The 24466-nt window shown below is 33.6% G+C and overlaps 1 protein-coding gene across 6 annotated transcripts in view; it reads right to left on the bottom strand.

Moving 5' to 3' along the window:
• Positions 1–891: 891 nt before the first annotated feature.
• LOC110460187 (protein FAM227B-like) overlaps positions 892–24466 on the bottom strand; it is a 25857-nt gene continuing 2282 nt past the window's right edge. Inside the window, exons 3-18 of one of the 6 annotated variants that reach the window (XM_021512954.1) lie at positions 21389–21497; positions 20910–21053; positions 20334–20404; positions 19461–19610; positions 18401–18499; positions 17765–17869; positions 17132–17258; positions 16082–16207; positions 15162–15412; positions 14427–14468; positions 12894–13048; positions 12494–12571; positions 11546–11696; positions 10360–10368; positions 5506–5538; positions 892–1699 (exon numbers count right to left, since the gene is read on the bottom strand). In XM_021512954.1, the coding sequence (XP_021368629.1) occupies positions 1625–1699; positions 5506–5538; positions 10360–10368; positions 11546–11696; positions 12494–12571; positions 12894–13048; positions 14427–14468; positions 15162–15412; positions 16082–16207; positions 17132–17258; positions 17765–17869; positions 18401–18499; positions 19461–19610; positions 20334–20404; positions 20910–21053; positions 21389–21497 (1725 nt within the window). In that variant the 3' untranslated portion in view covers positions 892–1624. Of the gene's footprint in view, positions 1700–5505; positions 5539–8387; positions 8411–10359; positions 10369–11545; positions 11697–12493; positions 12572–12893; positions 13049–14426; positions 14469–15161; positions 15413–16081; positions 16208–17131; positions 17259–17764; positions 17870–18400; positions 18500–19460; positions 19611–20333; positions 20405–20909; positions 21054–21388; positions 21498–24466 lie in introns of all 6 variants that reach the window. The other 5 variants (XM_021512959.1, XM_021512957.1, XM_021512955.1 and 2 more) reach the window with 5 other exon arrangements.

Genomic DNA, 24466 nt, shown 5'->3' with positions numbered 1-24466 from the left:
TTTACGATTTATAATAAAATATACATGCAAATTTTTAAAAGATGTATTTTCAAAATGTCGGCGATTTTTTTTATATTTTGAAAGAAGATAAATGAGAGTTGTTATTGCTCTGAGTGGTTGATTTCGTGACCAAAACAAGTTTACATTGATATATACAATACATCTCTTCTGAAAGATCGAGAAAAAACAAAGGAAAATCTACATACGAACCAAACGGCAGGCAGAACAATGGCGTTATGCTTGTAGTACTGAGCGGAATACAGGCACACAGGTTATAAATCAGAATGACGTTGTCCTATAAAAATTGAATAACTTAACACTTATGTTAAAAACATTTCATAACACTGTATTCATCATTGCAGATCTGGTATGTTCGTTTCCAATAATTTCGGAATTTTTCCGGAAAGTTTCCAATAGGACTTAATAAATATGGACACTCCAGAAGTTCCGTTGATTTAACTCCCTGGTTTTTCATGTTCCGCATATAACTATATGTCTGAGGGTGTCGTATAAGGGACATAAAAACGCCTTTTCAGATTTATCGGGAGTGCATTCCTTTTTGGAGAAGTCACGCATGCATCTTCCCCCCCCCCCCCCCCCCCCCCCCCCCTCTTTTCGTCTTTCCATCACACCGATTCAATTACCAAGTTATTCCCCCACTAATTACGTTTCTTATTTCGGTCTTCATAAAAAGTGTTTTTATCTTGCGAAAAAGATTCTCTAAATTAAGTTTACAAATACGGTTTTTATTTCCATCCTATGTACTTTTAGGAATAAGGTGGTTGTAAATTTCGGAAATGTTATCAACAGCAAGGTAAAAATAGATTTTAATGTCTGATTAACTGTTAGTAGATTTTGTTTACAGGCAGTAAAAACAACATAAAACTTGGATTTCACAACACAATTTACTTAATCTTTATTCTTGTTCCCTCTCTCCACTTTTGCACTCATCCACTCTCTTATTTACTGACTGACTGACTCACTCACTCCTTTTCCTCTGCTTTTTCTCTGATCTCTTCTTTCTTTTTATCCTTCTTTCTAATTCAATCCAACCTCAATCTCTCTCTTTCTTTCTCTCTAATTTCTCTCATTTTGTTTGCTCTCCCTCACTCACTTCCCTAGTACTCACTCTCTCCACTATATTTTCCAATAGTATTTATTACAACAAAGTGTTAAAACCAAAATCTTAACATGAATATAAACATATTAATCTGATTACAAATAACCAGGATATGATAATATATTTTCTTTAAAAAGAAAATGCTCATCAGTATTTTGCCTCCAGGAAGGAAAAAAAAGAAAAACAGTTTTTTTTTTGTCAATAGAAAGGGTCTTGCAGCATCTTGTCTCCAGAAAAAAAAGTCTCAACAGTGTTTGGCCATAGAAAGACATTCACCAAAGTTGTTTGTTTTTCAATAATACTTTGTGTCCAGAAAAAAAATCACAACCATATTTCGTTTCCAGAAAGAGATTCTCAACCACATTTTGTTTTCAGAAACAAGTTCTTAACCATATTTTGCTTCCATGAAGAAATTCACAACCATATTTCCAGAAAGAAATCCTCAGCAATATTTTGACCATCTGTGCAGCACTGCCATATAAGCTCCCAGAATCTTCATCCTTTTCAGCTTTCATCATGGTATCCATGCTCACTGCCCTCACCGTCTCCTTCCAGTAGTGTCAGTTCTCGTTCCCTATCCTGTAATGAGTACAGGTAAGTACAGGTAAGTACAGGTAAGCACAGGTATAGATACAGGTAAACACAAGTAAATTGTCGAGGTAAATTACAATACTTGTTTTGGTATGGGTAACTACAAAAATTAAGATAAATACCTGAGAACATTATATTTGTCGTATCTACATATTGTTTTCTGGTAAATTTAAGAAAATCAGTTGCTACAATAAATTGTCAAATACATACTTTTTTCAAAATAGATTTTTTTATAGATAGCCTTGTATTGAATTTCAGGCCTATATCCATAATGTACAATGCATGCAGCATTGGTTCCTACAATTTACCATACATAGTCCATAAGTAAATAGGTTATAATATTAATTTGAGAGTAGCTAGCGAAATCAAAAACAAGAACTGTATAATATAAAATATCAAAGTATACATGCAGGTACTCCATACTTAGATATAGGACCCCCAATTTCTCTTTTAAAAATTAAAACAAACTTACACTTCAGATTTATATAATATTATAATATCAATAACAAAAAAAAATATTTTCATTTTTTTTCATGAAAATCATACTTTCATTTTCAAAAACTTTTTAACATCTAAAATAACCCACATTTTATCATTAAAAATCTGAAAATCAATTATTTTTAATAAAGATATATTTAACAGACAATTTTGGGGTATTTAAAAAACAATTGTAAAAATCCTAACAACAACGCATTTGAGTGCATTGGAGTGGTGAGGGCAGATATCAAATTTGATAAGAAACTGAATGGTTTTAAAAAAAATTGACAGTCTACTTTGAGACAGAGGCAAATTTCAAAAACAAATTAGAAGAAAAAAAAAGACCATGGAGGCATTTTGCAGATGAGAGGAAGGTTTCGTCATGCTAACACCTGTAATTTAACAACATTGCTCCCTGTCAGTCTAGAAGTATCTGTTATAATGAAAACCAAACGAATGCCAGCATTTTAGAATTCTGCGACAGGATGTTTTTATGATATTTTGGCAATCTTTCTAACATTGATTTTCACACATAGTCGCATTATATACACAACCCAGATTTTTTTTACAGCTCTGTATATTTTAGACATTTTTCTGAACCTAGATCATGGCAGGTCGGCTACACCACAGCTATAATTAGACCTTGTTCTACTTTCTTTCCACATAAAATGCTGTCTGCCCGTTGTCAGACATAATATAGAAGCTCATTTATTTCGAGTGAAGATCCGACATACCTTGATTTACGTACAGATTGTGCAACCATTTGTTAAGTAATCAAGATTTTTTGTCAGTAATGGCTTTTTTGCAACTTTCACAAAAGAAATGATTTTTTCCTGTAGAAAGTCTGCTAGAAGATATTCATGGTACACTTTTCTATTATGTAACAAACATGCACTATTTGTAAGTGATATACAATTTGTAAATATCCTTGTCTATTTCCTTGTAAATTGCATGAAATGGAAACATGTCTGAGTAATAGACATTCACTGGATGTAGATTTCATGCCATTTGTGAATAATCTTGTAAATGTGGTTGTAAATTGTGTATAACTGACATAATTATGTAAAATTACAAACTTAATTACTGATTCAGTAATGGACATTTGCCTGAGGTAGATAACATGATGTTTGTAAATATCATTGTAAATATCATTGTAAATATCATTGTGAATTACATGAAATGGATTCAATTGCATCCAAAAGATATGATACATTTTCTATTGTGACAAAATATATTATAGATATCAATTGCATCCAATTTGTAGATATCTTTGTGAATCATATGAAATGGATTTCTAAAACACTGCAATTATATTATGACATCGTATGTTCTATAAATTGGCATGCACACATTTTACCTTATAAGAAAACAAATTTAATTATGAAATCTAAAAATGATGTACAAGTATACTAATAATTATCTGTATTATGACATGATAAGACAAAAATGACGTTTGTGCCAGCATGGCTTGTTTCTTTGTTAATGTTTATTTGTTTAACATTGTTACAAGTATAGTTAACTTGAGGTTAGCGAGTCATTTATTAATATTTTTAAATAAAGTATTTCCTTTGCATTTCAAATCATATACATATTTTTTCTTTGTTAAGAATGGTAACTTAAATTCTGTAACAACAAACTTTCAGCCAGTAGGAATATCAGAGTATCTAAAAACATATTCACAATTAACAATAGACAATAGACAATATCATATTTTAAAGCTAACAAAGCTTTAACTCATTCAACCCTGAAATTTCCTAATGAACTCTTCCAGCCTTTGAATTGGAAGAGTTCAAATGTGTCTTCAGGGGTGAATGAGTTCAACTTTGGGACGCTTATATAACCCATTCATGTTATTTATAGAAGTTTCAAAGATTCCACCTCCCCAACACTGGAAGTTGGTATAAAAGCGAACATCAGTTCTAAGAGAGATATTGTAGCAGGTAGGTATAAGCTGCAGAAACACACTTAAAGCTTCATTCTCACATCTAACCCCCATTACACGAATTTAAATATTTCTCACTTAAAATTCGCTAGAAAACACGATATATTAATAAGTTCTAAGTATTTAAATCAGAAAACGAAAGTTCACATTGAATAGACACAAATATTTCCTTATCTATAAGCATCTATGTAAATCTAATTATTCAAACTGCTGGAACAAATTGTCAATCTCTAGTTTTGTCTGGAATTCAATCTCTTTTAAGTATTTTTTTTCTATTACTATTGCTGTTAAATGTTACTGAAGAGTTATGACCATGATTGTACTGTTTTAAAATTTTAATAAGCTCTCAAAGTCTCGTTATATTTATCTTATTAGGATACATATAATTAAAGTGTTAGCTTTTTGCAACATAATGATAACCTAGAACAAGTATCTCCGAATTTATTATAGTATTGTTTATTTAAACCGATATAAGAACTGAGAGGGTCGTTGAAATACCTAGGAGTTTATTGGAAATATTCAAGGTAAATATGATAGGCACACAGGCTCTAAATAGAAAACATGCAAACATATAGTTGAACATGCAATCAACAAGGGAGATAACTGAACAAGGGGAGATAACAAAAAGGGAGGTAATTCAGTGGAAAGTCAAAATATGGGAGAAAATTGGTAACAGAAAGTGAGGTAACATTGTAAATTTTGAGAAAATGTGAGAAGATGAGGAAGATAACTTAGTGAACACAAAGAGAGATATTTTGATGACAAACAAAACAGTACCTAGATGATATCACATCATCATCACAATCAAACAGAAATGTTGTATGTAACCTAAAGTACTCTTTTGTGAAATTACTAGTGTTTAGCTTATAAGGATTATGCTGCAGGTTAAAGTTATTTCTGTAAGACAGTGCATTCTTGTAAAACAAGAGTCAAATGCTAAATGATTTAAGACCTGGAAATATGTAGTTAAATCAAAATTGAACAATTTTTAAAAATTCTCTAAAATACCGCATGACAAAACAGATTTATGCCAGTTTTCTGCTGTTATTTTTCTGGACGTTCTCAGCAATGAATGTAAGGAAAATATGGGGAAAAGAAACTGATTTTGGTAATATATATCAATTTAGCTAGTGATGTGCAAACATAATTACAAAGAACGTAAAGGGGGGAAAATAGAGCGTGAAAAAAACAAAGGGAGGCAACTTGGTAATTTAACACAAATGGTGTTAAGTGGGTGGGAGCAAGAACACATAGGAAAGTAACAGTGTGAAAACACATGGGGGAGATAACTAGTATGAACACAAGGGAGGTAATTGGGTGAGAAGAAACACGTGTGTGCGTTCAGTAGTACTGAAGGTATAAAAGGTATTTTTACACTTGACTTTCTCCGTCCCTGTCTGGAAACTTCCTGTGAAAGTAAACACATAAAAAATCGTCATAGCAACATTCTAATATGCGTCTAAAGCAGCAAGCTCAAAAACATCCACATTTAAAAATACAAATACAGTAAAACCTTGTTATACTGCCACCATATGTGCAGAGAAATTGTGACGTTATAAAGGGGTTCGGCAATAAATTGAGGGAAATGTGTAAAGAAATTCCTTAGAATATGAGAAAAAAGGGACATTGAAATATGTGGTCAGTAATCGAGGTGCAAAATCAAGGTTTTACTGTATAAGCACATATATTACAGCTATAAATTGTCTTAAAGCTTTGTTTTCCATATAATTGTTTTCTTAATTTATACCTTCACAAGACAGCTAGCTAGAACAATTGAAATTAAAAAGTAGCCTTTATTTTCTTTATTATACTTTTTGCATATTTTCTGGCAATTTTTAAATACGCATATCTAGCACCGCATGTTCAAATAGCAATAAAAGTAATTGGTTTCAATTCTAAATTTTTGTTTGTGGTAAAAAAAGTTGTTTTCAACCTGTTACCGGTAATCCAATTTGGCGGACCAGAAACTCGAGAACGATAACCCAAGAATGACTTGTTCCTGCGTATAGTGCGCACCCCCTTTTTGACATGGTAATATTTATCTAAAAAAGTGTGCACTATACACGCAAATTTACGGTAATTCTATTGAATTAGTTTTTTACAAATTTAAAATATAAAAAAAGATATTTTAGAAGGAAATGAAGATCTGACTTTCAAGTCTTTTTCCTTATTTGAATTATTGTGCATTTTTTTTTTTACATTTTCTATGGGTCTCATGGATACAGAAAAAAAATGTACATGAAAAGTGATGGTGTAATGCTTAATTTGAATATGATACATCACGGTGTTAATATAGTACACATGGACAAATTTTAAAATGAAGGTATGTATGTCACAATTGTTTATAGTAAAAACAATAAACTGTATTGAGTTATATTTCATAGAAGGTTACAGATACCATAGTGTTATAAAAACTAGAGTCTGTTAAAGTGAAACCATATTTTTTTAAATTACTGGTAGATCAAAAATGAAAAGAGTCCAGTGGTTGTTTTTCAGAGAATTTCATATAAACTATCATGAGGGTTTAAGGTGGATGTTGATCATAATGACAAGGTTAAGACTTAGCTTCAAGTATAGGAAGAGAAATAGAACATCAGTTGCGTTATGAAGAATATTTTGTTTTGTACTTGCTAGAACAAGAAAATTAATCATATACCAGAAATGTCAAATATATACTCTTTATGTGTCTATAATGACCCTTGTCTATAGTGACTCCCTGTCCAAAGTTATAGTCCCTGTCTATAGTGATTCCCTCTCTAAAGTGAGTCATCAGTTATTGCTTGTAAAATGTCTCAATGTCTATAGTGATTCCCTGTCTATAGTGATTCTCTTTATATAGTGACAGTCATTACTCAATTCCTGTAAAAATGTCTCAATGTCTTTAGTGATTCACTGTCTATAGTAATTCCCTCTCTATGGTGACAGTCATTAGTCACTGACTGTAAAAATGTCTATAGTGACTCCATCTAAAGTGACTCCTGGTCTACAGTGATTTCCTGTCTAAAGTGTCTCTTAGTCTATTGTGACACTGTCTATAATAACTACCTCTTTATAGTGATTGTCATTGTCAATAATTACTCCTTGTCCAAAGTGTCTCCCTGTCTATAGTGAGTCACTGTCAATAATTACCCCCTGTCTAAAATATATCCCTGTCTATAGTGTCCCCCTGTCTGAAGTGTCTCCCCATCTAAAATGTCTCCCTGTCTAAGATGTCTCTCTGTCTAAAGTGTCTCCCTGCCTAAAGTGTCTCCCTGTCTATAGTGTCTCTCTGTCTAAAGTGTCTCCCTGTCTATGGTGACTCTCTGTCCAAAGTGTCTCCCTGTCTAAGATGTCTCTCTGTCTAAAGTGTCTCCCTGCCTAAAGTGTCTCCCTGTCTATAGTGTCTCTCTGTCTAAAGTATCTCCCTGTCTATAGTGTTTCTCTGTCTAAAGTGTCTTCCTGTCTATAGTGACTCTCTGTCTAAAGTGTCTCCCTGTCTATAGTGAGTCATTGTTAGTTATTACTCCCTGTTCAAAATGTCTCCCTGTCTATAGCAATTCCCTCTTTTATGTACTTTATTTCAGATTTTATTACACAATATATCAATGACATATATCATGAATACTGACAGAAGCCAACAACTAATTTGTATGTTACATTTGAAAACTCTTATGCAGTGGAACATGGTTAACACAAACTAATGGTAATTTGGCAAAAAAAACACCAAATAAATACCTGTCACTTTGTAGCAATTTATGAAACAACCCATCGATTAAAGAAAATTTCACAACAACTTCATTGCATTTGTTTTTATGATTTTTCGGGGCAAAACTATCCAGATAACCAAGGTTCCACTGTAAATGTTTTCTACTTGTACATAGCAATAATGTTATATCATGTCTTCAATACTCCGTATGAAAAAACAAATAGAAAAATGTTAATCTGTTTGACCATCTAAGTATTGTTAACCAAACCAGTTAATTAATGTTTTATCCAAAGTATAGATAAAACCTTAGAAATGTCAATATCCCATTACAAAATGTTTACAAAAAGGAAAATAGTTCCATGTAAATAAAATAGATAAGTAACTACATGTTATACCCAGGTAACAATTAATGCTGAAATTAAGATCACATTCTAAAAGATACTAATATATTTTTTTTATTATAAATTTCTTAATGAATAAGAGAGAAGATTTATGAAATAACTAGTTCCACTTGCTTCTTCTGCAAGAAGACATAAAAGCCCATAGCCTTTTTTATAGTCTAAACCACTTACAAATCTTCGACGGAACCATTTCTCTGAAAAGTATACATTTGTTTTCATATACAGGGGCAAGCAATCATAAAACGGGTAAACAGACAATGTCAAGAGAGAAAAAATAGTAAAGATTTTCATATTTTTGTTGTTTTTCACGACATGAAACTGGACTGGCCCGATCATAATACTGTAATCTTACAATTTTACAAAGTAACTTGTTCCTACTGTTTCACAAGGTTTGAAATTTTGCTTTTCACTCAGCATGTAGTATTATGGTTTGAATAGATAAATAGCATTTTGTGGGTTACTTGAACTCAGGTGATCAAAAGCTTTCGTGATCAAATATTTAAGCGAATTAATGCACAGATAAATATCATGTGCGATATACATGTATAAGAAATTACAGTAGCCATTTTCAATTTATTAAATTCTAATATAATATATATTGGTCATTTTTTAACATTAATAATGTATGATAATTTATGACCTTAAAAATGATAATTATTGGTTTCTGAAATATGAAGTATTCTCATGCTTTACCATCGTATAAAGACTGATCAAACTCTGTTAACAATTAAGCTGCTGGACTGATGCTAATGAATTGGTTGACAAATTTCTATAAATAGCAACAGTGACCTTGGCCTTGACCTTGGAACCCTGAAACTCATTTGAGGTATTCTTATACTTATAAACCTTCGTATAAAATCGTATCAAAATCTGTTAAGAAATGAAGTTGCTAGAGTGATAACAGTGAATCGAAATGAGAATGGGAAGGGAATGGATAGGACAGACACAGGAAACACTATATGCCCCCCTTTAACATGGCAAGGGGGGAGGGCAATAAAAAACGTATATATGATATGAAATCAATTGTCACACACAACCATTCACCATCACACAACATATCAATGATGTTCACAATCAACAAAACACATCAAGTTCATGCATTCAAACTCAGATTACGCAGCATATAGCATTGGTTACAGTAATGTTTTAAAGTAAAATACGTATCATCATATGACTGATGTCTTATATTGCATCTTTATCAAAACAAATACCGAGGGGATATGTGCATGATGGGTTTTTTCAAATTTATGATTGGCTTAAATAATGTGCCTCTGTGACATCACAATTACAATAATGTCATTTCATGAAAGTCATTAAAGTCATGTTCAGAATTTGAGTTAAAAAATGTTTTTCTCCTGAAAAGGTCATATGATAAAGGGAATCTTACACTCTTGTACATCAGATACAAATTTTGTCAAATTATTGCATCATACCACTCTCATAAAAAGCTCATGGCATATGCAGGTATTCAAATTGTATTTGACAAAGTCTATATCCCCTGTCCAATGCCAATGCTAGGGAATCAGTTAACAGTAAACCATGTTTTAGATAATGTAGGACGATTAACATTATATTTTTTTTTATTTTTTTACCATATTTTACCTGTGATAAGCCCATGTTCACTAATAAGCCCACCCAAAAAAATTACATATTTTTTTATTATTATTTCAGAAATACAACCGAGATTCTTTCAAATATGATAATGGAGGAAATTTCTGTTTTTTTTAGACAAAGAAAAGTTTTAAGATATAATAATTGCAATTCAAAATCTGTAAATAACTTAATAAATAAAGTGTTATGAAATTGACTGAACAGGTTTTAACCAAAAGAAATTTCAGGACCATTTCCCTTATAACTAAAACTTTATTCAAGAAAAAGGTCTCATAGAAGAGTAACACATCTGGAAACTTAGATTATGCTCCTAAATTGATATGGTATTTTTTGGCAAAAAGCTTTGTATACCCATTTTACCCTCTTTATAAGGGAATATATTTCCAGGTTGATTACAGGTAAACTATGATATTAAAGGTAAGTTAACAATCAACAGGACACATGTTTATTTATATTTGTTTATTATTTCATTAAATTAAAGTAATAATATAAAAAGTAAATATAAATTTTTAGTCAGAAAAAAAGTTCATACCTTCCCATCCTTTGTTAAACAGAATCATTGAAAGTTATTTATTAATGGTATTTATAGGTGTTTTTCGAAGGATTATTGCATATCATGTAATTTTTATGAATATATATTGTTGAGATTTAAATATAGATTTAAAGTATCTTATAAAAGGTTTTAGATATCTTATATATCGTATGGGATATCTTAAGAACTGATGTAAGATATCTTATAAATAACATAATCTTAAATAATGTAAAAGATACGAATTTCAAAAACAGGGATAGAGCCAAAACCAGTGGTACATCAAAATGTGGTTGAGGTTTTCTTTTTGTCGCGATCAGTCACTTTTGTTTCTGATTAGATAAGTTTCTTCATAAGATCATATCAGGCCATCTCATAAAGCAGTTTGTATAAGATATCTTACATAAGATATATATAATAAACAAGGTATGACACGTCCATTTATTGAGATCTTTAGAGTAATTTGTCTTGTTAATATGGTGACAGAGAAGAATCGGACACAAATATTCTGACAACTTGTCTTTTCAAACATAATGCAGAAATCCTGTTTCTAACTGAATATAGAAGTCTGTTCTATTTTATTTGTGTAACCTTCATGAAAGCATAACAAACAAGAGTACCGCGGGGCAGAACAATATACGCCCGTCGAATGCCATATAGTGTTATATACATTCTTACATTGAAATAAGATCTGCATCATTCTAAGAGTGGTTTAGGTTAGCTGATATGCTATAAAAAAATGTAGGAGAAAATCTTCGGACAAAAAATCAAATACTGAAATGAACAAATAAATTATGGAAAAATTGTTGAATCAATTTTTTTTTAAGGAAGACACAACTTCCTATCATGATTATAATGTATATTAGGTTTCAAAGAGATCGGTCGAAAAATGTAGGAGGAGATCTCCGGACAAAATTCAAATACTGAAATGAACAAAGGGCAATAACTTTTGGAAAAATTGTTGAATCAAAATTCTTTTAAGGGAGACACAACTTCATATCATGATTATAATGTATACCAAGTTTCAAATAGATCGGTCGAAAAATGTAGGAGGAGATTGCCGGACAAACAAAGTTTACGCCGGACGGCCGTACGAACGCCATACCATAATACTACCGTCAAATTTGACGGTCGTATAAAAATTATGATGAGGAAAGCGTTTAGTGTTACCCATATTGTGACTACTTACCCGGAGGCCAAGGATGCGTTCACTGAGAATCTTGAGATGATAAGGGTCTTTAGTCAGCATAAGTTCGCGCTTCAGGTCATTTATTTCGCGGTTTGAGTCTCTCTGCTTCCGCTCAAGTTCCATGATCTCCTGGTGTGTTTGGTCACAGATCCTTCCAAAAAAAGAAGAAGAATCACTTAAAACCAATCATGAACACATTTTTTTAAAGTCTGCTAATAGAAATTTAAACTTGAGGTAAATTTCATGCATGAAGCACAGTTGGACACTTCTGTTGACCAGTTGTTAGAGCGGTAGTTTAACAATCTGAGGTCCGGGGTTCGAATCCCAGTCTAGACTTGTTGACTTTTTACACTCAGAACACATTTCATTTTTTTTCTTCTCAAAAAAGTCCCACAAGGTATGGTTTTCTCTTCAGGAATGATTTATCAAAGCTATGGTCATGTTGGAAAAATCAGTTTCCAATAGTTAATTACACTTTTTGGCAATGGTAAGAGGATCCTTAAGACTCATTAATTCAATACTGAGTCATCAGTTTGGAAAAAAATATTTGTATCAAAGTTTTACTTTTTACAAAATTTTTATACCTATAAATATGTTTATTACTGACTGGTGTTTTTCTCAAGCTAATGGTTATAATAACCTGTCATACAGGGAGACAAAATTGTTAATATTTTAGTTGTTTGCCAATGGGATAATTTACCTACCTTACCGAAATATTTCGATGCAATTTAGGAAAAAAAAAAGAGAACGGAAATGATATAACAAAACCTTTTTGAAAAAAAGGACAAAACAAAATCATATTACATATAGTGAAAGTATATAATTGTTGGGATTTAACCCTTTCACCCCTAGGTAACTTAAGTGGACTCTACCAAGCATTTATTGGGATGAGTCCATTATGGCAGTCTACAGTGGTGAAAGGGTTAAGTGTGTCAAGTTTGTACTTACTTTTGGTATTCCTTCTTTAGAGCGTCCGACATGGCCAGGGAGTTCTTGATGAGCTGTTTATACGTGGGGCCTTGTTTTGTGGGTAGAGTCAAGGATAAATGCGGTAATATAATACATAATAAAAACCTTGCTATATTACATGTCAAAACCAAAAAAACATATTTATTTCTCATTGACACAACAATCAGAAGCTTTGCCATTGAACAAGAAGATAAACTCAATAACTAGATAACTAGATGCAACCATAGATTTTCTATGCAGTGGTTTTAGGAAAATATAGCTGAAATTCTCCAAGAAAAATGGCTGAAATTTGGCCCCAGATATACTTGAAAGTAATTACAGCTATACATTGTTAAAAAATTTAACATTGCATTATGATGCAAAGTTTGGAAAAGGATATGGGAGTCCAACAATCTCCGTCCGACGGACTTTCCGACCCGGTTGATGGAAATCCTTGAGTTGTCTCATATGGAGGAAGTGAGAAATGAGTGGACTCCTTCCGGAGGTGTTAAACATCACACGCTCATATTCAGGGCCTGGTCCTATCTGGTGTGACTGTGGATCAAATATACATGGTTAGGGCCAGACAAAAAACAGTTGTGCAACCTATATATATAGGATCAAGCACACATTAATAATAATTTAAACATGGTTGGGGCCAAACCAAGAATAACAGTGTAGCTTACATAAGATTTAGTATACATATATGGTATTTTTAGGTTCAAGTACACATGCAAATGCACAGAGTCAGGGGCCGTTATTAAATAAGATGTCAAACAGGGTATTTCTGCTCCCTTTCAGCTCTTGCCATTTTGTACTTTTAACAAGAAGACTTGACCAACAGAGGTCAAACAAATTATGAACTACATGCAGCAATAGGTCTTATCAAGAGAGAAAACTCTCATACAGTTGAGTCTATTCGAGAGACTGCCTGTGCAAAGAGACTACTTTCAATTTCATCTATGCAGGTATTTTCCTATTGACCGAACCTGTATTAACTCATTCACCCCTGAAATTTCATTATGAACTATTCCAACCTTTGAATTGGAAGAGTTCATTGTACCTTTTGTATTACTGCGTAGACTGGAACAATCATGGTTAAGTGTCATGTTCAATGACTCTAAAAAAACATGGTACTCAGTTGTATAACTGGATAGACTGGAACAATCAGGGAAAATGGTCTTGTTCAAGGACTATAAAAACATGGTACCCATTTGCATAACTGGGTAGATTTGAACAATCAGGGTAAAGGGTCTTGTTAAAGGACTATAAAAACATGGTACCCAATTGCATAACTGGGTAGATTGGAACAATCAGGGTAAAGGGTCCTGTTAAAGGACACAACAAACTGGTACTGAGGAGGATTCAATTCCTCAAACTTTCAATCAGTAACAGAATATTGCATCAGAGAAACAACACTTGAACAAAACACTTGTCTAAAACAAATAACAGAAATTCTGGCTACTTTGTAACCTTGAAGTAAAACAACATAAATTTAAAACAAAACTCCTAAAACAACCTCGTAAATCTGGACATATTTTTCTTGATTCATGTTTTTAAAAAAAATCAGATTGTCACTTACAGGGTACATGTGTTTCAACCTTTGATATAAACACTCTAATAAATGTTATATTTTTTCGGAATAATAGAGCTTTGATTTAAACCATTTCCTTAGAATCATTTTTAAACCAGGTACAGTAAATTATTTAGCAAAACAGAGGAACAACACAGTACTCAAACAACAAATTTCCTGGTTAATATGAAAATTGCATCAAAATATCTATAAATAATTTTTTATTGCCTGGATTTTCTTTTTTTAATATTTCAAATTGTAGGAGTCTGGATGAACGAGGTTTTGCTGCTTTATAAAAACTGTAAATAAAATTGGCTGTAACAATAAAACCTATTTTCCCTTAAACAAAGTCATACTTACCAGGAGTCCTCCACGTTTTATACAAATTCCTGGATAGTCATACTACACACAATTTTATAGAGATACAGATTTTTTTGGTTTGGTTTTATTGAAATAGGTAGTTCAAAACTCACCTACAGTATACATCAATGCTGTTGTTCAAATATCTTTTTAAATAAGTCAGCTGATAATTTTCTGTTTTTGAAATTATTAATACAATAGTTAATTAATTAGAATTTATCGATTTCTCAATTAACTTATTCACCCCTGAAGACACATTTGAACTCTCACAACTCAAAGGCTGGAATAGTTCATTATGACATTTAAGGGGTGAATCAGTTAAATATAAGTAACTAATTATTAAAGATAATTAATTACAAGTAAATTTTACTAATTATATCATAATAGATAATAAGATATATCTGCCCTTTAACTTTAAGTTTCGGTTCACGATTTGGTTGCCACAAGAAGCTATGTAGGAGTTACTGATTGATGAGAACTTGTGGAGAGCCACAAGTGGCTATATGGAAGAAACTGGTTCATGAAAACAAACTCTTCAGGTTTACATTCTGGGGTGCCACAAGTGGCCATGAGAGAGGGACTGGTTGATGAAAATCTGCCTTTCGAGGTTTACAGTGTGTTGCACCATTAGTATCGATGCCTGAGGCACTGGTTCATGAAAACTCACCTCTTTAGGTTTACGTCGCGGGGTGCCGCAAGTGGCCATGAGAGAGGGACTGGTTCATTAAAACTCACCTCTTTAGGTTTACGTCGTGGGGTGCCACAAGTGGCCATGCGGGAAGGACTGCCTCGTGAAAACTTTGCCTCCAACTGTTGGTTCATCATTCCAGTACTCTGCATGGACATGTTACTGGCATTGGTCAGTTTGGTGACCTCACGGGAAGGGAGAGGGGTCGGGCCACTGGACACTCCATTACCAGTGTTCTCCACGCCCCATATTTTGTCTATCAGCTTGTTGAAGGAGTCAATATCTAAGGAAAGCTTCACTGAAATTAAAAAAATTGCATTCAATGTTAAACTGGAAATGTATGCTGAATAAGTCACTTAAATAATTTAACTTAATTACTTTAAAAAAATATTATCAGGCGGTTATACTATTTTATTCAATAAGTTAAAATGTATACTGTATAGTTTTATTAAGCGTTCACCTCTATGTAGCAAATTAAATTTACAGATTTTCAAGTAAAAAAACAGAAGAATACAGAAATACAATATTTGGGATTCTACTTTTGCCAATCTGTCAGATGCAAGAAGCTTGCTTGTTTGCAAACTTGCTATGTAACTATCAGTGACTTGACTATGTCAATATGGTATGTGTTTGGGTGCTAACCCTATAAAATAAGTGAGAAGCAGATAACACAAGTTTGATGAAGATGCAATTTTCTCTTCATCTTTGTTTAAACATCAAAAGATATACATGTTGCTTGTTAACTCCACAAGGACCAAAGACTTATGACAACTGTTTTAAGCATTCTTCTGTAATAAAAAAAAAGTGATGTTTTTCCATCAGTGACTCAAGATAGCGGTTTGTGTTAAAATATAAAACACAATTAATCAAACTCCTTCTAATAATACCGAAGGATTCAATCACTGTGTCTTAAAATCACCCCGACATGCCAAGCCTCTCTAAACATGAAAGAAAAGTGAGTACTGACTGTCGTTGCTGAAGGAGGTGACCATCATCTTTTTGGCGTCCTTGCCCTGGCTTTCCACACCTCGATGTTTAGCCTCCATTCTTTTCACGTTCCAGCTCTTGTAAACGCTCGGCATGGGTCTGAGACCTACAAATAATAGAGTTTTAAATTACAGTCAAGCCTGCTCATGTGACTACCTATATTAAGAGACCACCTGTCTTAAAAGACCACTTAAGATGTTCTCCATTGCAGTGATTTCATTGTGAGGGAACAACCATTAAAAGAAAACCTCCATTAAGAGACCACTTATATTAAGAACCCACCTGTCTTAAAAGACCACTTCCAATGTTTTCCATTGCAGTTCTCCATTGTGAGGGAACCTCCATTAAGAGACTGCCTATTTTTTAGAGACCATTTTTTGGATATCTTCATTAAGATGGTCTCTTAATATAGGTGGTCTGTAATAAGGATAATTACTCCAAATACGTATATGATTCCTAGGGGGAAAAAAATTGACATTTTTCAATCTGTACAAGCAATTCTTACTGTACAACAAAAAATAATTACGAGAAAATTGTCTTACTCCAAACTTACTGGCAAATATGAATTTTCATATCTCAATACTCTTTATGATATAAATCCAAGTTACTTTTTGTAATTTTACCAAGAAATTTTGACATCAGCTGTGCACAGCTTATTGGTGAAATAAAAACAAGACATTGAGTGACCAATGTTTGTGCATGCATAAACAACAGCTTAATTGAAATGTTTGAATGACCTAGCTGGTAACATAGCCTTCTTGGCACCGAAGTAGATGCAAAAGTACATTTAACGATATTTTAAAGTGGTAAAATATATATAATCAACATATATTTGCATATTTAGGTGAAAAATACAACTTGGGATTCAAAATATTGAAAAAAATAATTGATTAAGCCAAAGCAGCCTTAAATTTGTTAATCATTTTTTTCAACATTTTCTCACACTCATTACATATTCCACCATAAGACATGCACATATTGATTATTTCTTAATTACAGGTACATAGTTCATTTATACATGAAATTTTACCCGTAATCCACTCCACCACAGTGTTAATTAGATCCTGTTTGAACTGTTCGTCCATTTTTGTTCGTGATTCTGGGAAAGCTTCCCAATACGCCATAAACACAGCTTGGGCTAAACAGTCGGGATATACCTGGACAGGTGAAAACAACACATCCTCACATGAACAAAAAAATATTGCAGTTACAAAACTAATTTCCTTACTTTAAATCAGGTAGCCTGACTTAAAAATGGATATCCTGGCTGAGAGATGGATATCATTTTTGAAAAACAAATCTGCTAACCGAAAAAGTGAAACACCAACTAATAGGAAAAATAAATTAAAAAATAATATTGATCCTTTCTTGAAAACCAATATATATCTTTACCAAGAAAAAACCCACCTGAAAATCATGTACCCTAACTGAAAGATACTTAGTGGTTATTATTACTTATCGGGAATATTTCATTCCAACAGGAATTTTGTAAATTTCGATGAATGTTTTAAATAAAACGTATCCTATCATTGGTACCAAATCTAGAAAAGGGATATTTCAGAAGCGTCTCAATTTTTAAAACATTACAATATACAAAAAATCATACTTCAGAATTTCAAGAAAATGTACTTTATGGTTATAGATGTATTATGACATTACATACGGCTAGGAACTTGTCTTTGACATCTGTGTGAATACTGGTAAAGAGGCCAACGAAACTGTCAGCTATTCTATCAAACAGGAGGTCAAGGTCTTCTTGTCGGTTTGGCTGAAACATACAACACACCAATGTCAAGGTCATACAATTTGCATCACATGTTAATCATGATTTTTCTAACCCAGTCATAAGATATGAAGTGTTTCCTTTCTGAATGATAAATTCATAGTAAACAACTATCGGTTATTATCTTCAAGGTTGTTTAGGAATTTAGGTTTCCCTTCTTGAAATTTATTTTAAAACATTCAACATGCACCATGAGGTGATTAACAAATATGAAAATAAGGTGTTTATCAAAAAGTCCTGAAATTGGTTTTATATAAAATAATAATGGTTAATATCCAATAAAAAATAAAGGTGAAATGTTTAACATGCACACACAACATCATAGAGAGAAATATATATAAACAGAAAATACTGGAGACTTTGGAATCTACTGTTGTTTATAATTAAGGTTGCACAACTCTAAGTTCTGTTTTGTTTATTTTTTACTTTGCAAACTTAAAATTGGAGGTGGGCATTTTACAACAGTGTGCATGTTGCATGTTTTTAATAGGGTAATAAATTTGTTATTGTACTTACATCATATTTACTAAGGAAGAACCACCAGAAAGTGTCTTGCATCATGGCTACTGAAGCCTCCGACAAAAACAGTTTCTTCCAGAATTTCTTGAATCCAGGCTGTTGAAGAAATGTAAAATATAAGCAATGGAAAATTAATTGTATTAAGTCATTACTATCAGAAAATAAGCAGAATTTTTTTCTGTGTATTGATGAAATATAAATTATCAAACCTGTTTGTGCAAAAATAAATCTTCAAGGAAGAACCAAAATTAACTCATTCACCCCTGAAGACACATTTGAACTCTTCCAATTCAAAGGTTGGAATAGTTCATTATGAAATTTCAGGGGTTGATGAGTTTTCAATTACTGACAATTATAGTACCTGGTAGTCATTAATTTTATCATTCTAGACATAAATAATTATTTATGTCCAAATTGAAATAAAAATTGCTGGGTACTCTAAACATTAAAAATGACTTTTGCTTACACTGAATATCACATCATAAAAACTAACTCTCTCAATATTTTTTTTATTTTTTTATTTTAAAATCTGATTAAAATAAACATCTGCATTAACTGGCTACCAGTAACTTAGGTGCAGCCTCTGAAACCTCCAATGACGGAGATCTACCTCATTCCACATTTCCAACGAGGGAAAAACTGCATGAAACACGACTGAAACTGCTTTGCTCAATTTATCTTTCCATTTATATGTATCAAAATAACTCCAAAAAGCATTCATTTGATTCAGACACACCTGTTATGATCATTACACACACGCTGCAGTAACTAGGAGATCATTTGACCACAGTATGTAGATTCTGAGATTGTGTGAGCTTGGACTTGAATGTGGGAGTTTTGAAGGAGATTGGAAAATTTTGGTCAAAATGAGGGAGTCTCCCTCCTAATGAGGGAGGTTTGACAGCTATGCAGTAATCAATTTTGACAGTTGATATGTTGCATATAATTTTACTTTATGATATTAACTATCCTAGGTTTATGGGAGAAAAGGCACAAATATAATTACTAAAAATGTCCGAGATTTACTGTAGATTTAGTAATGGTAAGTGAGACATACGTTGAAGTCTTGTGCCTTTGTGACCCGATGAAGGATCGGTGGAGATTCCATTTGTCCAGGAAGTTCTATAAGTTCTCCAACACGGAAACCAGGGAACTGACAATACTCCAAACTCTTCTTCCTCGTCTCCATCATGGACTCAGCAAAGTCCTGAAATAGGGGAAAACAAGTTTTTTCAGTAAATACTGCTAACACCTTTTGTCCAGCAAAATTTTGACATTGCAACAGGGATTGGGATTATATGTAGGGAATTTTTAAGAAAAAATAAGCAAAGTGGTAAATGAAATAAGGTATACAATACCATAGCAACAATTATGTAGGTTTTACTGTAACTTACATATATATAAGAGCAATTTATGTTCGGGAAATAGATTTAGGTTCAATAGAATGTTTTTGTAATTTATTTTTAACATTATCTGTAACTACTTTTGAAACTATGGAAATATCAAGCCATATGTATGAAGAAATGTATAAAATTTTGGTCATCAAAAGCATTTCCAAACTGTTTTCAAGAGGGCGATGGATGTGATTTGATTATGATGTCTGACCTATCGGTCGTGTGATTCCTGGTACTGTGATGAAACCTACTATCCTCGCATGACCTTTTACCCAGTAATAGGTAAGATATGACCTGTGACCTATTGTCCTTTCATGACCTCTGACCTAGAAATGGGTTGTGAGTTTTGACCTTTGACCTATTGTCTTCTCATGACCTCTGACCTAGAATCAGGTCATAAGTTGTGACCTGTGACTTATTGTCTTCCTACAATCACTAACCCAGTATTGGGTCATTACCTGTGACTTATTGCTGTATGATTATGAACTCTGACCTAAAATTGGATTATGACCTATGACCTATGACCTATGACCTACCATAGTTTTGTGACCTCTGGCACTGTGATGAGATTTGACTGCATCTGATTCTGACATCTCTGTGAGGAAAGCTAAAAATAGAAGAAAAAAGATAAGAAAATTTTCTTTTCAATTCTGATCACCAGTTTTCTGAACCATCAAAATTAATAACAGAATATTGGTGAAGTCTTAATGAATAACAGTTAAATGATTTATTTACTTGTGAGTAGATTATTTCTTACCCAATTCATGAAATATAACTGTTATTCATAAAAAATACAAGAATATCTTCTTTATGTACAGTATAATGTTTTTTATACAGAAATATCTAACAAGTCTTCATCTCTGTGCGTGATATTAACACATAAACTGTCCATTATGGTTTTCTTTATATATACTCTATCTTAGTGTATAATTTCACTTGCCCAACACAGTGTTTACAGATTTTACGTCAGAGCTGATAAAAAAATCAATATTTACAATGGAAATGTAGTTTGGAGAAGAATTTTTCAAAAAAAACAACAACCTGTGGGTTAGTAATCTAATTATGAAATTGTACATCTCTGGTTCTTTCATTTTGACTTAAAAGTTACTCACTTTTTGACGGGGAGAAAAACAACCTGTCTTGGCCGTGTGTGTCCTGCTTCGCCTCACTCACTATCTGGTCTGAATAAAAATGTAATTTCCCTTCCAGTTCATCAAGGCGGAGTTCTAACTCCTCCAATTTATTTAATCCAAGAGCTGGTTTCTCTTAAGGAAGCAACTGATCATTTTTTTCTATCTTTAAATAAATCAAAGTTAAAATACCATACTGTGAAACCAAGATTTCTTAGTCTAAAGAAGAAAAATATTTGTCTTTTCAACTCTTTCAAATGGATCACTAGTTTAATATTGAAATCAAAATTTCTCGGTCAAAATATTTCAATTATTTTCTAGTTAAAAATGAGAGGTTGATATAAATATTTTTCATGACTGGCAGAAATTATTTTAATCAATTTTGATTGGAAAAAATCTGTCGACTAGAGAAAAAGATTCTTGTCTAAAAATTCCACAAAAAACAACTTGACAGAGGATACGAGCTGATTCCCTAAGGAGATCTGCAATTTCCTCCTGTGATCCCAGCAGTAAGATTTCCCCTTCTAGGTCAAGTGCCCCTTCTGAGGTAAGGCGCTGGGGCCACTCCGTCTGGAAAATGGAAATATTTACAAATTAATGTATCGTGTGTATAGTGAAATAAAAATTGACCATAACTCTCAGGTGTAAATATTTGTAAATCTGGATGCTGAAATTTTGGAAATTTTTTGAACAGAATTATAAAGAGTTAAGACCAAATACCAACCAATGTCTCATCAATATTAAAGAAATTCTTATTTTTGGTTAAATCGGTTATATGGATTTATGGGCAGTCATCTCAGCTCAGATAATTTATCATTCAGCTATTGTCAATAGCGAATTGTGAAAAAAAAATCAAAAAATCTAGAACTTTTAAAACTCTATTAATAGTAAAAAACGGTCCCACTAAAGAGCCTAATACTACCAACGGAACTCAAACTTATGACATTTTGGTTTGTGACTATATGCTGATGCATTTAATAAGCTCTTTTTGTGCTCATATGGCTTGAATCCGGGTCAGGCTCATTTCATATATTTTTTAAACCGCGGGAACCATGAAACAGTGCAGATTTTAATGAAAATTTCAAATATCCATAAGATTTTTTTTCAATTTATGAAAAGTGGTTTAAAATGTGTGAAATAATCCATGTTTACAAAATGAATATATGTGAAATCATATTTTGTTATCGAACTGAAAAATTAGACAACTTTCGTATATTTGGACCAAAGTCTAATACGTCNGTGGGGGGGGGGGGGGGCATGTCTACACTTCAGGTGTAAAGGAAAATGTCTGAAATTTCACATCCTTCATAAAAGGGATATCTACTAACTAGTATCCTCTCATTAGACATACAGTCTCGTACATTACACCCATGAGTTTTACATATTGTTGTGTGCAACTGTCTGTTGTTGGTGTCAACTGGAAGTATACATGTCGTGTATGTGGGTTTCTGTGACCTCAGAACAAACTGAACAACAGCCATGTTTGGTAGTAAACTCAAGACTCTTTTTATTGACCTCCATACAGGAGAGTTCTATATCGTGACTAGTATTATGCGCGGACGGATAATAATATCCGAAATGTCTTATACACTACAATTCCTCCCTTCTAGCTTTTTAAATGTCTTTTACAAGCCTTAAATGTGGGTTTTTTGTTACTAATGTAAGTTGTCAATGGATACTTTATATTACCTTTATAAAGTTTATACACTTCTCCTGAACTTAGAAAATAATAATAATAATTTCTATTCTGAACATTGAAAATAACAACATCATAACATTTTATTAACAAAGAAACCTTTCTGGTTCCTGTGATCACACTTGGGATTATTATGCCCGTTTTAACACAGTGTGTCACGGTAATAAACATTAACCAGTCAATAACGCACAAAGTCATCAAACTTCTTTGGTTGCTGAATGTTCCTTCGTGGTCGAACTAAGGGTGCAACTATTGGACGTGGAACCCTTGGTGTCTCTGGTTGATTAGGAACCACAAGTGGTCCCTCTGAGTGTTTCTCGACAGCACGATGATCCTGACGCGCAGACACGTTACGTGATGGTGTGTCTGTTTGAGGTAACACAATCGGTTCAATATTCCGGCACACTGCTAACTTGCAAGATTTCGACATGGTGTATTCCGGCAGTGGAGATGCTGGAATTTGCGCGTTTCTGATTTGGTCAACATGACGTCGCCACAGGTTTCCTGGGGCGATTTCGACTCTATACGAAACAGGTCCGATCTGTTCGGAAATTTTACCTGATAACCACTTGCGGTTACCCCGATAATTGCGTACCGACACTTTTTCTCCTACTTCGAATAAGCGCAGTCGCGTCCTGATTTCTCGCATTTTATCTTGTTGTTTGTCCACTCGTCGTCTTGTGTCTGGACGCAACAAGTCAAGTCGAGTCGTCAGATATCTTCCCATAAATAGCTTGGAGGGCGTCTCGTTGGTCGTAGCATGAGGAGAGTTTTNGCAGACACGTTACGTGATGGTGTGTCTGTTTGAGGTAACACAATCGGTTCAATATTCTGGCACACTGCTGGCTTGCAAGATTTCAACATGGTGTATTCCGGCAGTGGAGATGCTGGAATTTGCGCGTTTCTGATTTGGTCAACATGACGTCGCCACAGGATTCCTGGTGCGATTTCGACTCTATACGAAACAGGTCCGGTCTGTTCGGAAATTTTACCTGATAACCACTTGCGGTTACCCCGATAATTGCGTACCGACACTTTTTCTCCTACTTCGAATAAGCGCAGTCGCGTCCTGATTTCTCGCATTTTATCTTGTTGTTTGTCCACTCGTCGTCTTGTGTCTGGACGCAACAAGTCAAGTCGAGTCGTCAGATATCTTCCCATAAATAGCTTGGAGGGCGTCTTGTTGGTCGTAGCATGAGGCAAGTTTCGATATGCGAGAAGAAACTTTGCGAGATTCTTCTGTGTTGAGCCGCCGTCTTTCCTACTAGACTTCATAGCTACCTTGAAGGTTTGTACAAAACGTTCCGCGAGCCCATTGCTACTCGGATGGTAGGGTGCTGATGTAATGTGTTTGACCCCGTTCAATTTCATGAAGTTTTTGAAGTGTACGGACACAAACTGTGGGCCATTATCACTAACAACTTGGCGCGGTACTCCGTTCCTAGCGAATATGTTCCCTAGAACATCTACTGTTTTCTCTGCTGTCGTAGTTCGCATGGAAACTACTTCTGGCCATTTCGAATGAGCATCAACAACGATCAAGAACATAGAGTCCATAAACGGTCCAGCAAAGTCTATATGGATCCTTTCCCAAGGTGTTGATGGCCACTCCCATGGATGGAGTGGTGCTCTAGGTGGTGCAGATTTCACCTCCTGGCAACCTGCACAACTTTTGCCAATGTTTTCAATAGCCTCATCTATACCGGGCCACCACACGTAGCTTCGAGCTAGTGCTTTCATGCGTACCACCCCAATATGTCCCTCATGAAGTTCTCGTAGAACGTCGTCACGTAGTTTGGGTGGTATGATGACTCTCATGCCCCATAGTAGGCATCCTTCATGT

This window comes from Mizuhopecten yessoensis, unplaced genomic scaffold, assembly GCF_002113885.1.
Source record: "Mizuhopecten yessoensis strain PY_sf001 unplaced genomic scaffold, ASM211388v2 scaffold10331, whole genome shotgun sequence".
Lineage (NCBI taxonomy): Eukaryota > Metazoa > Mollusca > Bivalvia > Pectinida > Pectinidae > Mizuhopecten > Mizuhopecten yessoensis.
Note: the sequence above shows the minus strand (reverse complement) of the source record. Positions and strands in the feature narration are given on the sequence as shown.